The following is a 13,945-nucleotide window of genomic DNA, read 5'->3' on the forward strand; positions in this document are numbered from 1 at the left end:
TGCCCAGAGCAATTTAGATGATTTCAACAGCAAAAAATAAACAAAAATACGTGCACAAGCATTCATCGATCAAATACACAAAGGATTACATATTTTATTTAAGTAATGAAAAAATATTAAAAATCACAACTTCCATTTTAGTGGGAAGGTTGGACCTTTTCTAAATTCAATTGAGGCCACCTGTTGTCTATAGTATATTTTGTTAGATGCACTTACACTGCTCCGACCAATCAATCCGACGATACTAACTTCATTTTTAGCCTGCGATTTCAAATTTCTTCACATTTATACAACATTTAAAATTTTCAGTTTTAGATTTTGCTTCTTTATCTCTTTACATAGAATTAATCTATTAATAATATTTGATTTTCTAAGTAGTCACAGAACCCCTGATTAGGCGTCACAGGCCCCCAAGGGTCCCTGGACCACAGGCTAAGCACCCTGGCCTAGAAGTTGTCTCCGCCGAGAAAACAGGGTGTGGTGTTGCATAAGGTCCGAACTGAAGGGAGAAATATCTAGGACAGTCTAGGAGAACTATCAGCTGATATTGGTGAGGGTGAGCCTACTGATAGTTGCGAGGTGTCTGTTATGCTGTTGGAGGAACTCTTTTGCTCTAATAGCAATGTTGTGTCAGAGCGGCACAAATTATTTGTGGGGTACAAGGCAAGACATAACAAGTAGGAAGTTACATCGCCAGTCTTAGGAACATGCCTCGCAGCTGTGAGTTTGGTGAACCCATAAAATTGTTAATTAGAAACCAGTTGAGTTGGCGAGGTGCACAACATCATCAATCTGCAAGAAAAATGCTGGCTAAGAATCCTGTGTTGAATGAGGCAATATCAATAGTGGACGGAATGCAGTGTACTATAGGTTGAGAGAAGCCCGAAACCGTTCCCAGGATGCTTGTTTCCGGTACAGGCAAGACATGGCTTCGCAGTTCACGTTGGACTGTTCCCATGAGGCACAGGGTCAAGACTGATTTGCATATAGCTGGGTCTGACCTGCGGTGGCGAAGTGAGCTAAAGAACAATGATGAATTAAACCCAGATCTGTAACTAGGGGTGAGTTTCTGAAAAGTTTCAGCGCTCCGTCCGTCATCTCCTTGTGTTTGCTGAGAGAAGGAACCACGTCAGAGAAATGAACAAAGCAAACAGATTGAAAAAACTCACTATACCATTGGAAGGAAATTAAATGAATCTTAACCAAGTAGATAAGGCATGTATGGAGAAGGACCAGAATTTAGGCAAAGCTGTCAAGTGGAAGTGTTGAAGATGTGGGAATCCTGCCCACATATCACCTGGGAATTGCAATATTTTAATTCTTATAAAAGCGTGACTCATTACCATGCTATCATACCAACAATGCATACTTATTGCTCTTTTCAAGAGTTTTAGCACAATGCACCTTCTTTTATTTTTCTCCCTATTCTGTGCAGGGGGGGGGGGCATGCTGTCTCTCTACCATTTGCTTTCAAGCAGACTGCTGGTGTGTCATTGTACACATTAGAATGTTGTGGAATTCATGTTTGTCAGTTGCTCCTGGGTTTAGAAACCGATAATTGCATTTTGGTGGTCTTGTTCCTAAGAAGGCCAAGCCCGTTTTTGAAGAGAACTTTGAATAACCTTTATTGGTGCATGACACTACAACAAAACCATGGAAAATATTGTTGGGGTGTTCAGGTCTGAACTTCAGAAGGACCAGAAGTATTTCTCTGCATGTGGGAGCAAAGTTCTGATCAATTCCAATTATAACAATAAATATCCAAATCTTTGAACAGATATGCAGGAGTTCCAGATAACCTCCCTATCGACCAGTGAAAATAAATGTTCAAATTCCCAAAGGATGCACGTTCTGCAGGAGTTCAGGAACACTACCCTTGAGATATAGGGAGAATCTTCTATCATGCAGACATGCGAACAAAAATGCTAATCCCCTATATGTGCAGCGAGCAGCCACAAGTTAAGTAACGTCTTCCTTAGGAGATGTATTGAGAAGCCTTCACTATACAGATCTGAAAAGGGAAATAAATGTTCAAATCCTCAAACGTTCAATGAGAACCAGGAAGTCAGAAGCACCTTTCTAGAGCTATGCTAATATTTTCCCACTATTTGTCTCTATTTGAATTCCCCAGCATGTCAAATAAGTTCCAGAAATTCAGGAAGACATTTAAGGACAAACTGTCAATCCCACATTTGCTGATAATCCAGTCTTACCTCTATGGAGCTGGGGACTGGTGTTCAGATGCAGTAGCAATCCAGCTTTTGTAATTATCTGTTGTACAGTAGGCCCTCAAGCATTACAGAACCCCTCTCCCAATTCCCCAGAAGGCATTTGAGCATTGGTGATTGTTGCAGCCCAGGACACATGGACTTTAGTGTAGTCAAAATGATGCTGTCCCTGGGAACAGTATTTCCCATGAAGAAAGGACAGCAGCCACAATTATTCGTGATCTGTTCCCAAGCAATTATGGACTGTACTTTAAACTGTCAAGGTACAGATTTCCGATAGCGCGTATTAAAGTTTTTGTGCATTAATCCAGCAGTCTTGGCCTATGGAATTTTTGGACTTTCCCTGCCTGTAGTTTTATTGGATTTGTGCAGAATGCTGGCGCCCAGGGACGTCTGCCAAGCATGTGTATCTAAACAGGGTGCACCGCTCTCTTCACCATATTTTTCTAAACCTGCCTCCCGACAGTCTTTATGGAGCGAACAATTGAAAAGAGGGAATCAGTGGAGTATGGTAAATAGCATCCACATTCGAACGACCCATTACATCCAGTCTTACAACCAAACTGTGTGAATTGTTAAAAAAAATCATAACCTTTGGGAAGGGGTTGTGTCTATTGCCTGAAAGTTGACCTAGCACCGAGGTGGAAAAGTACTTTTCAAATGCCGTCTCTTACTTGGTGGTTTTGTTTATCAATCAAACATGCCTATGAAAAGCCTTTTGGGTGACATCACCATCTAAACACTCATATGTACAGTAATGTTGAGTACCAAGTTGTAAGTAGGGCTGTAATCTGAGGATCAAAGTTTTGGTGACCTCAGAAAAGCTCCCAACATACATATTTTTATATTAAGTGATGGATAACATAGAGCGATCTAATCTACCTCTTTTAAAACCTACTTCATTGAGCTCAGGCTTTGCTCTGTTTATCCCAATCACATTCCCACACTTAGGGCTGTTAAATGGTTTGTTTGCAGGCATAGTTGAAATGCAAAAAGGGACATTTTGATACACAGAAGGAAGGGAGAGAGGTCGAAAAAGAAGAAAGGCGATGTGGTGTGCAGAGAGAGCGTGGATTAATTTGAAAACAAATGCAGATATAGTGAGCACTTTAGACTGAGAAAGAATATATAGAAATACAAAAGAGAGAGAAGGAAACTGATCATGAGAAAACAAATGCAACATAAATGATATTAACCAACATTTGGCCTGCTTCTAAATGCTCCCATTTTTTGTAGATAAGGGCACGGTGTGCAGGGAATTTAAATGTCATGCCCAGGATCTTTCAACTTAAACAAGTGGGGAAGTCCAGATTGGAACCCTGGCCGCCTGCCTCCTCAGTTGTTAACTCATCCCCCTAGATCACATCCCAGACGAAGAGAAAGTTACAGTAAGGGAGTCGCTGGAGAGCGAACCAGGAAGGGGGTTGAGGGATGCTGTGAGGCCACCTCTTACCTTGATGGTCTTGGTCTGTAGTTTAAGTCCATTTAGGGTGTTGATCGCTTTGTCTGCATCATTGGGGTCCACGTAGTTGACAAACCCATATCCTAAGCTCTGGCCTGACGGGAGGAAATTAAAAAAATCCCGTAAAAGAAATGCCCAAACGCAAACCCCCTCCTCACCATGCCTTTCTATCATCAAAATGGGAGTGTGTGTAATAGGTACCTCAGCCGTGAACCTATCCTGACTCTGCACAAGAACAGGGCCTCCTACCGATCTCATACACCCAAGAGGACAAACTCCCTCCATTACACCAGATCTCTAATCAATTTGTGTGAAGAAGAGTTGGTGACCCCATTTTAAGTATTTAAGTAGCAAGTAATGTTCTCTCAGCCACTGCTCCATTACCACGTTTCTAGGTATTTAAGGTTTGTGAGACCCCTAAGCATTACCTTATCTAGTTCTTAACATGATACAACTACTCAAAATACGTAAATACCATAATGTGCAAGATATGAGTCATAAAATAGATAACATTGAGGATTGTGGTAAAAAATTTAAATTAGGACAGTATAAATTTTGCTTTTCCTGTATGCAAGACTGTATCGTTTAGGTGCCATTAGCAGACCCGGGATGGGTGAGGGCTCGGGGGCGATGGAAATATCTTACTCCATTTTGGATGTGTGTGGCCCAAGTTGAAGTGCACGGGGTGATGTAGAGATGGATGACCGTCGCTATTTTCCTGAGTTGATTACCCTTGGGTGCATGATTGTTGCAAGAAAGCTCTTTTGGGGGATCGTGTCCAATTCACATATATTGTGAACTATTGCTGACGGCCTTGTCTACATGTTCCTTTTTTTATTTTTATTTTTCAAATTTTTTTTTTTTACTTTCTCACTTGCCGCTATGTTAACCTGATGTACGTCTCAGCTATGCCTGACATGTATCTGAAATGTTAGTATGTTTAAACACTTTGTGGTCTGCGCTTGAAGTGCACTATTTCTAATGCCAAATTGTTAATCTTTACTAAATGAAAATAAAGTTTTTTTAAAAGTCCACGCACCTGGCACTGCTGTTTTTTCAAGGAATCCACCCAGATGTAATGGGATGAATTAGTTTGAACAACCACTCTCTTGTATATGTGGTGGGGTCACCCCCTCAGAAATATAACCTTGATGGAAAGCAAATATATTGCAAAATACTGCTCTAGACTCTTTCACATTTTGGTGTGTGGCTTTACTTGGTAATGATTGCCAACCCGCGGTGACTCTAGTTGAATGAACAACAATAAGTGAAGTGTATTTTTTTAAGCTTCTGTTCGACCACATCTCCTACTGAAAACACTGACCCGGCAAACCTAGCTCATGCTGCCTCCTTCCTCAGTTAATGTCACCAGTGCCCCTTCCAGGAAGTCATTTTGTCCCTTTTGGGTGGAAGGAGGTATAGCCTCCTTGGCATTGCAGAAGGTCCTGGGGGGCACAGCCAAACACTGATGCAGCAGAGACACCCAGTGACCAAGTACATTAAGACACTTGCGTGAAGTGCAGCTGTGATCTACCTGCGATACCCTGTGACCAGGCCGGCATCATCTGATGCAGTGCAAAGACAGACCCCAGTGCAGAATTGACAACTGGCGTTTAGTAACAGTAAGGTGTTCTGAAGGGAGCAAACAGACTCTTGTGCAGCAGTGATTCTCAACCAATTCAGTGTTCGCCTATAGCGAACAGACACAACTGTAGTAGAGACACCTGGGGTCAAGGGACGACATTGTTTAAAGCTCTAGAAGAAGCAAGCACACTCTAGTGAAGCAACGAAGTCCAGAGGCCAGTATGAGTACGGCAGTGGCTGAAAAGGAGTATGATCTTCAGTTTCTCATTGGATGCTTTTTCCACTATTTTTTGATTCTCCGCAACCAGAAAACCTCTTGTGTGTCCTATTCTAGGCAACCTTTGGTTAAAAGGCCATAGACTTGGGAGTCATGTTGGCAACCCTGAAGTCTACTATCAAAAGGTAGATATGAGTAAAGGAGCAAAGAGGGATTTTCACTGGGTAGTTGATTCTCTGATACCTAGGGTGAACGTAGACCTGCATGGGCACCTGACTCCTCCCATTCTGTCTCCAATGATTACTTCTCACCTTTTTTCTCTCACCCTCCCCATTCAGCCTACCGACCTTCTCCTTTTGGACTACCCTCCTTAAAAAAAACCCACCCCCCTTTCATTCACCCACCAAACCAATAAAAAGAGATAAATATGAGTTTCAAGTACCTTTTTCCGTACCTGTGATTTTATCCCGCACCAGTTTGCAGGACTCAATCTCACCAATACTGCCAAAGAGGCTCTTGAACTCCTCCTGGGTCATGTTCTGGGGCAGGTAGTTGACGATAAGGTTGGTCTTGCTGTCGTCTGTCGGGCAGTTGTTGCTCATGGTGGGGCCATTTGGGATAACAGTACTCGCTGGGCCGCCGTTGGACACTTGGGTTTCCATTGTGCTAATTATCTGCTGAGAGAAGAAGGGGAACATGCCAGTTGTAACTCTTATAGGCCGCTGTGTACTCCAAGAGACTATTTAGATTGACTGGGGTGTTATGTGAACATATAGTAATTAAAATGATCATGCACTTGATTCCTGAGAATGCAATGCCAATAAACTAAGCGTCTTAGATAACTAGAGATTTTTTGTTAATCTTTGATTTATCATCTTTGGCTATCCACCATCATTATCAGCTTATCATCCGGAGGGATATTATAGAAATTACCAAGCTTAAGGAAATATACAGGGTTAAGCTAATTTGCTAATCAGTAGAGATTAGGAATCCCAGATACATCACTGGTATTTTTCAAAATGGCAGCCATCCACCGAAATTGCCAACCTTGAGGACATCTAGTAGAATGTACTACGGTTAGATGCTTCCACAAAGAGTACCAAATTTGGAAGTACTTTAAAAGAAGTAACTTTGTTATTAACCTTTACCAACATTACCATATTCAGTAGCTTTATTTACTAACATCACAGTCATATATATATAGAAAACAGCAACCTTGCTGGATATATCTTGGAGAATTAGCAGCACGATGTCTGAAGAAACGCTATAACATACAATATCATTCCAGTTGTATAGTTATCTTGGGTATTAAGCATTTTAAACACGTGTATCAAGATTACCAATCTTGGAACTGTGGATAGAAGGATTTATCCAAATGAGAATCGCATACAAAGATAGCTGTAAATCAAAATATCTGTTTTTCACTGTTAAAAAGCCTTCAGGGGTTCCCAATTTTGTAGACTTCAAGGTTTTCACCATAAGATCCCGTCAGTAGGGCAGACAGAATGCAACAAAGTATCAAGCTTCCTCTTATAGATCTGGCCTTTACCCAGGTTTCTCAAATATACATGGTTCAAGGAGTGATAACTTCACAAATTGGAGCCCAAGCTGTTGGGAATGCTCAATGTTTATTAACAAAAATATGGCCAACCCAATTCCCACCAGTGACTAGGAACAAGGTATCCCGATTTTGCAGTGTATGATTCAGGGCCCACAGTTTAGGGGACAGGCCAATTATTGGCCCATGTAGGCTCACTTTTAGTCATCAGTTCAGGGGGCTATTGGTTTGTAAGGCAAGGACAGGCTCGGATGTAGCACAGTGGATCCATCACAAGATTGGTGATTGCTTGTAAACTAAGTGAGGGTGCAATGATGACGCCAGACTACAATATTCTTGGAACCAAAAGAACTAGAAAGAGAATTCAAATGACATAAAAAATAAAGTGGCCAGCCACAGCCACCTCGAACGTAACACGGCCTACGTAGAAGGATAAAAACCTCTGTCCATTTCCATCTGGAAAGGAAAAGGGCTCCCACTAAGTCCGGGAGAATGTACGCTCACAAAACTCTCTGTCTTGGAACACTGTCTGAAAGTCCTTCATCCTAGGATCTTAAATATGGCCTTCGATTTCGTTCTGGTCACCTTGTTGGTTTACGTACTCATGAAAACCTCCACTCAGGCTTCAGTGAGCCATGGTGTGCTTCTTCTCCACACTGCAAATTACAGCTTTCTCTATTTCCAAGCCAGGATGGAGCAGCAGGGCTTTCTCCGGATCCTGGAGCTGATCTTCGCCTTGAAGAAAAACAGCAGTCCCGCTCACTGCAAGTGTGTCTTTCGGCTTATGTGCTGAGTTCTGTCTCACCGAGCAGCAAAGTACAGCTACTTACTTCAGGGGGCACTATTCATTCTACTGTGGAGGCACTGGCAGAATACTACGGCCAAACCTTCAAATGTCATACTCTTCACCCAATACAGCCAACGTGCATCAACACAGACTACTGCATGACCGGGGAGGAGGTTGGTCACCAAATGGTCAGTTTGTGGAATCAAGTAGTGGCCAGCCAGATACTCGAACCCAGGCCATCTACATTGGTGGATGACTCCCTGCTCTTCAGAAGTGGAGGGGCTCAGGTATTGTTGCATTACAAATGGTCTGATCTGACCAGTTATAGATCTATATATTCCACTGTCTCTCAGATAAAGGTCTTTACTCCAGAAACCCTACATGGATGAAATGCAGGTTGTCACTTCTACAAGAAGGACAAAGATAAGCTAGAGGTGAATCACCATCTTATGCTGTATGCGCTGTCCGTCATTCACCCTCCACGATTTCTATCAATCATGCAACACCTGTGACAGTCAAGAGAAAGTTAGGATCCCCGTTAATGGGACCCAAACAGATTTTACAGGGGAGGGCTGGTGGGTCTCCTCACCACCAGGGGTGCAGACATAAAGGTCTGTCTGTGCCTGTGCCATCGTCCAGGTATCTCAGTCAGTCTTGCCCATAGCCATGTCAAACGGAGCAGTACCCACCATCACTATTTAATGGAGGAACTTAAAAGTGCCTTGTGCTGTGTTCCGCAAGCGGAGTTCATGGCTACTAGGTGAAAATCGTTGGTAGCCCAGTAAAAGCTGAATTGGTCTAAGTGGCACATCTTGTCTTGCTATGTGATGATTTATATCTCAGCAGAGATAACCATGTTTGGATCCAAGCAGAGGTGTTTACCAGATTAGCAATTGTGGCTGCATTTAGCAGAAAGAACACATTTTGGGAGTCATGTACAGAAATTGCCTATTTCAGTGACAGCCATCCACGGAGAGCCGATGCAGCAACATAGGTGTTCATGAAGGCTCTGAGCATTCACACATGCCAGAACCTCTGCCGGAATCTCATGGGGCATTCATAGCTAAACGCTAGTGAATGTTTTGAGAAGGTACTGCCTTCTCACACATAGGGCACCTTAGCGTGTGCCACACATCTTTTGCTCTGCACACTATAGAGAGTATAGATCGCACTTTTCAAATTTTTAGGTCCTGAGGAAAGCCCGTTAACACTAAAGGCCTGACTGAAACATGTAGACCGCCCACTGGATGCAGGAGTTTCCTAAATACCACTCCACCTACATCTGTTGCCTTGTTTTTTATTACTGCCAGAGGCCCAAATATTAAAGTGAAACCCTTTGGGGAATGGGAGCACTGGACAGTTTTTAAACTTCACTTTCACGTCACCTTCACTGCACACTCAGTAAACATACCTGCTCCGCTGTAACACAGGCGTTGTAGCCAGGGCCGGACTGGCTGTAGCGGGCACCGGGCGTTTCCACGGTGGGCTGCTAGGGTGGGGGCCGAGTTTGGGCCCCAGGGGGCCGTTTTTGCTACAGGGCCATTTTTGTAGCATAGCTGCAAAATCGGCCCCTGTAACAAAATCGGCAAAAACGGCCGTGGCAGACAGCTCGGCCACTCCCAGGGGGGCCAGCTGAGCTCTTTGCCAGGGCCAGTTTTGGTTCTCAGTCCGGCCCGGGTTGTAGCACACCAGGGACGCACTCTGTGTCACCAGACGGGCCCGATGATGAAGCATGCCACCAACTAGGTTGGTGTGTGAGGGCTTCATAAAAAAGAAAGAATACTTTACTTTCTTTTTCATTAACAGCACACAGCTCTGAGTCTCATATCACGTCTTGACAGACTAGTTCTCATTGATTTAACACAGCTATACAGGTCTACCTGCCTTAAAAATACCCAGACGTAGCGCAAATCCTGGTGTTTTCTCTATGAATTAACCAGCATTATATCCACATGGTTTACCTCTCTTCGTGGTACCTGGAGGGAAATGCCATAATTGAAGACCTGTACAGATATTACCGACCTTGGAGATATCTAGGATCGTTAACCAATTTGAGTGAAATCTACAGAGATTACCAATCCTGGGGATAGCTATATTTACCAATGTTAGAACATCTACATAAATTTCTTGCCTGGGAGCACCCTGGAGAGTTTTATCAATGCCAGAGACAGTGACAGAAATTACAAACACTGGAACTGTGTAGAGATATGCTACCAACCTTATAGTTATATACAGAGATTTACTAGCTCTGTGTACATTTATGGGCATATTAACCATGCATAAATCAATACTGATTTACCAAGGTTAGATATGTATTCCAAGATTACCAACTTTCAAAGGTATCTAGAAGGGATTACCAGTTGTATCACACACACAAAGGTTGCTAAGTATGGAAGTATCAAAAGGAGTTTAGTAACGCTGGAGAAATCTGCTTAAATGACCAATATTAAAGTCTCAAGAGAAATCTACTGACACTGGTGACATCTGTGGATATTGCAAACCTTAGTAATGTCTACACTGATTTACCAACTTTAGGTACAAAGTGCCAACTTTAGAGATGTGAAGAGAGCTCTTTTACCTTAACAAATATCAGCAAATACTGCCAACATTGCAAGTATTGACAGAGAGCTACACCAAGGTTAAAGATTTATGCAGAGGTTACATACTATATAGTATCTGCACGGACTTACCCTACCAGACACATCTACCAAGATGATCAATATTGGAGATCTGTTTATGATTTGTTAACAAATGACTACCTAGAGTAATTATAACTCTTTATTATATTTGAAAAGTTTGATCAGTGACAGAGATGTTTACATACATTACCCCCTCGACAGTAGATAGATTCACAAGCTATTGTGTCATTTTCCAAAAATTATCAACCACTGACATATCTGATGGAATTTGCTACCTTCCTACATCCCCAGATAACCATGAGGATTAATCAACAAGAGATTAACAGTGTGAACCTCTATGAAAATTACATGGTTCAAAATTTCCATCTACTGTGCTGTTAGTTCTTTCTCAACAGAAATCTCAAATTTCCCAACTAAAAAAGCAGTGGCCCACAAGGTGAATGTGTGAGGTGGCCAAGGTTTGGGATGGGCTGTTTTGATGATGAGCAGGGTCAGTACGGATTTGCATTTGGTGGGACTATGGGGCTGATTTAGAGTTTAACAAGCAGGTACTCTGTTGCTTTGCCAAATGAGTAGCCTGTCCGCCATATTCAAGGTCATCCTGCTTAATTTTAAGTTGGGCGTACTGCAAGTTTTTCGGCGACAGAGTAAAATGTATTCTGTCAGTATAAAACTTCCTTCAATGGCCCAATGGAGTAGGTGCCGTTATAAGTAAGCCGCCTGGCCGTCCACCCCCATTTAGAGTGGATGGTCAGAATTATTTTTTTTCTTCATCACCCCAAGTGTAGTCTGATGGTGAGGGACAGTTAAAAAGGAAAAAATGACCTCCACCACTTTGCAGAAAACTGGTGTGGGGGTCATTCATATTTTTAATTTCTTCAAAAACAAACTCCTGCTGTGGGAGTTTGAATTTGAAACATAAAAAACTTTGGAAAAGTTTGACGACCAGCCATCTTGTTTCACAGAGCTGTCCATTAAAATTTTCCGATATTGACAGGAACTGCCATGACTGCAGTTCCTTCCAATGTATACATAGCTCCACCAGGCTGGTAGACATCTCTAAATTTGGGGGGCAGAGTAGAGACAGCAAAGCCATCCGCCACCCTGTCTGCTTTTAATCTGTCTGCTAAATCCTCAATCAGGCTCTAGAGTGGAACAGTGGGTGAAAAACAATGGTTTGGAATGGTACCCCAAGAGATGGCCAGTGTTTATATTGTTTACAAGCATTTGTCCCATCACCTGTTGAGTGTTTGATTGCCACTAGTATGTGTGGGAAATTGGGAACGCAATATTTGGGAATTCTAAAAAGTATTTTGCATCCATTCAAGGACTACTTCTATTAGAAAGTAGTCCTATTTACAAAGAAGTAGTGGGACGCACCAAGAAATGCTGCTGTGCTGTGTCACCCTAAGAGTGCAGAACTGCACCACATCTTCAAAGAAATGGCACGGGTCTCCTTTTTCCATACGCTGACACACTTTGGACTGCCTAGTGCCAACACAGTGTCTGTGTTATTGTCTGGATAGTTTTTATGCAGGAAAAGGTACCTTCCTCCTAGGAGGCTTTCCCCCCCTATGTTTCTGCACACATGCAAAGCTGAAATAGCAAGGAGACATAAAGATATGTCTCCACGTCCTGCCATTCTCAGGCATGTTCACCATTTTGTTAAAAACCCATGTCTACAACTCTTAGTAAGCGTGGGTTTGCATCAAAATCCATGGGTGGATGCACAGGAACACCAGTGCACCACCCATGAAACAGCTATCTGATGCAAAGTGATGCAAGACAGCACAGCACATCGTGTTGCGTTACTTTTTCTTACAAAGCCAAGCAAATCAACATCTGCATGGCTTTTTAAATACCAGAAAGCATTTTGTGTCAGGCTGCCTCAAAAAAGTGATGCATCCCAGATGCAAAATCTTTGTGAATTTGGGCATGTGTCAAAATCCATGGGTGGGTGCTTGGAAACGCTCATGTACCACCCATGCGACACCTACCTGCAGAGCCGGACTGGGAACCACAACCAGCCCTGGCAAAGTGCTCGGCCGCCCCCCCCTCTCCCCACTCGTGGGGGAGGGGGGGTTGTGGAGGTGCCGCCAAGCACTTTGACGGGGCCGGTTTTCGGCCGATTTTGTTACAGGGCTGGAAACGGCCCTGTAACAAAAACGGCCCCCAGGGGCCCAAAACCGGCCCCCACCCGTGCGGCGCACCAGGGAATTGCCCGGTGCCCGCTATGCCAGTCCGGGCCTGCCTACCTGATGTAAAGTAACGCAAGGCAACACTAAGTGCTGTCTTGCTTTATTTATTTATTTATTTATTTATTAGCACGTCACGCAAATCAACCTTTGCGTGGAATGAAAAGGATTTGTGTCAAAAAAGTGATGCAACCTTGACGCAAAATCTTTGTAAATATGGGCCTAAATACATTTAAGTTCCTGATCCAAAAAATGAACAGGTCAAACATCTTAGAGTAATCAGGTTGACAAGAAAAACCGATACAGCAGACCTGATTCAGGTCCTCAAGATCCAGCTACCAAGCCAAGAATGTATTTATTTGGGAGATGTCACACCCCAAACGCCCTGAACCCCCCCTTCCGAAGCTACACCCCGTTTGTGTTAGTTATCCGGTGTTGTAGCCCTCCACGTGTCGGAAGCTGGTGTTTGTGTTAGAGAGGTGCACAGGCATCTCTAAAACTGGGTGTGTTTGGGTGATTGGCAGAGAATACAAAGCTTGTCATTAGAGGTGGGCGAGCCATTGAAAGCCCGAGCTAGGCTCAAGCCTGAGCTTGCTCTGGCTCAGTTTGAGGTTCTGTTGGAACCTCAAGCTCATAACGAGCTGAGCTTTCGTGTTCTTTCTGCCTGCCACCCTCCCTCTACCCAGGATGTGGCAGTGTGGCCAGAGCTGCCAACTCTGGGCTCCGGTGATTCTGGGCAAATCACTTAATCTTCTTAAGTAATGCAACCTTGAGTAATTTACCTGGTGCTCAAGTAAAGTGCTCAAATAACTTAGGGTTGAGTTCATGCTATATAAAAACTGCAAAAAAATCCACTGAGTTGTAAAGAGAGAGCGTTAACATAAAATAGAAAAGAATAATAGATACCCATTTAGTGGCTGATTTGTTCAAAGTGAAACCATAAAATCTGGATAAAATCCGTCTTCCCTTACTTAACCCCGCCCATGCTCGTGACGGAACCGTTCCGTCACGAGCCTCGGGTGGGCTGTGCTGGTGACGGAACAGTTCCATCACGGCCGCGCCGCCGCGCCTGCGCGGCGCTTTCTATTGAGCGGGCGGGGCCGTGATGGAACCGTTCCGTCACAAGCACAGCTCACCCGCGTGCCGTGACAGAACGGTTCCGTCACGAGCACCGGACCGCCGTGCCGCCGCTCCGCCCCCTTAGCGCTGCGGCGGTATAGCCGCCGCAGCGAAGGGGTTAAATGTGTTTGACCGTAGGCAAATATTTTATTTCAC

The 13,945-nt window shown here is 43.6% G+C and overlaps 1 protein-coding gene and 1 long non-coding RNA gene across 10 annotated transcripts in view; one reads left to right on the forward strand and one right to left on the reverse strand.

Moving 5' to 3' along the window:
* LOC144826009 (uncharacterized) overlaps window positions 1-13,945 on the forward strand; it is a 425,789-nt gene that overhangs the window by 216,347 nt on the left and 195,497 nt on the right. The gene's annotated exons all lie outside the window — the stretch shown is intronic.
* Window positions 1-13,945, reverse strand: part of ELAVL3 (ELAV like RNA binding protein 3) — a 133,316-nt gene that overhangs the window by 62,781 nt on the left and 56,590 nt on the right. For 5 of the 9 annotated variants that reach the window (XM_078684191.1, XM_078684232.1, XM_078684216.1 and 2 more), the window contains exons 2-3: window positions 5,934-6,168; window positions 3,682-3,785 (exon numbers count right to left, since the gene is read on the reverse strand). In XM_078684191.1, the coding sequence (XP_078540317.1) occupies window positions 3,682-3,785; window positions 5,934-6,168 (339 nt within the window). The remainder of the gene's footprint in view (window positions 1-3,681; window positions 3,786-5,933; window positions 6,169-13,945) is intronic. The other 4 variants (XM_078684242.1, XM_078684223.1, XM_078684199.1 and 1 more) reach the window with 2 other exon arrangements.

Source organism: Lissotriton helveticus, chromosome 1_1 (assembly GCF_964261635.1).
Source record: "Lissotriton helveticus chromosome 1_1, aLisHel1.1, whole genome shotgun sequence".
In the NCBI taxonomy this organism is placed as follows: Eukaryota; Metazoa; Chordata; class Amphibia; order Caudata; family Salamandridae; genus Lissotriton; species Lissotriton helveticus.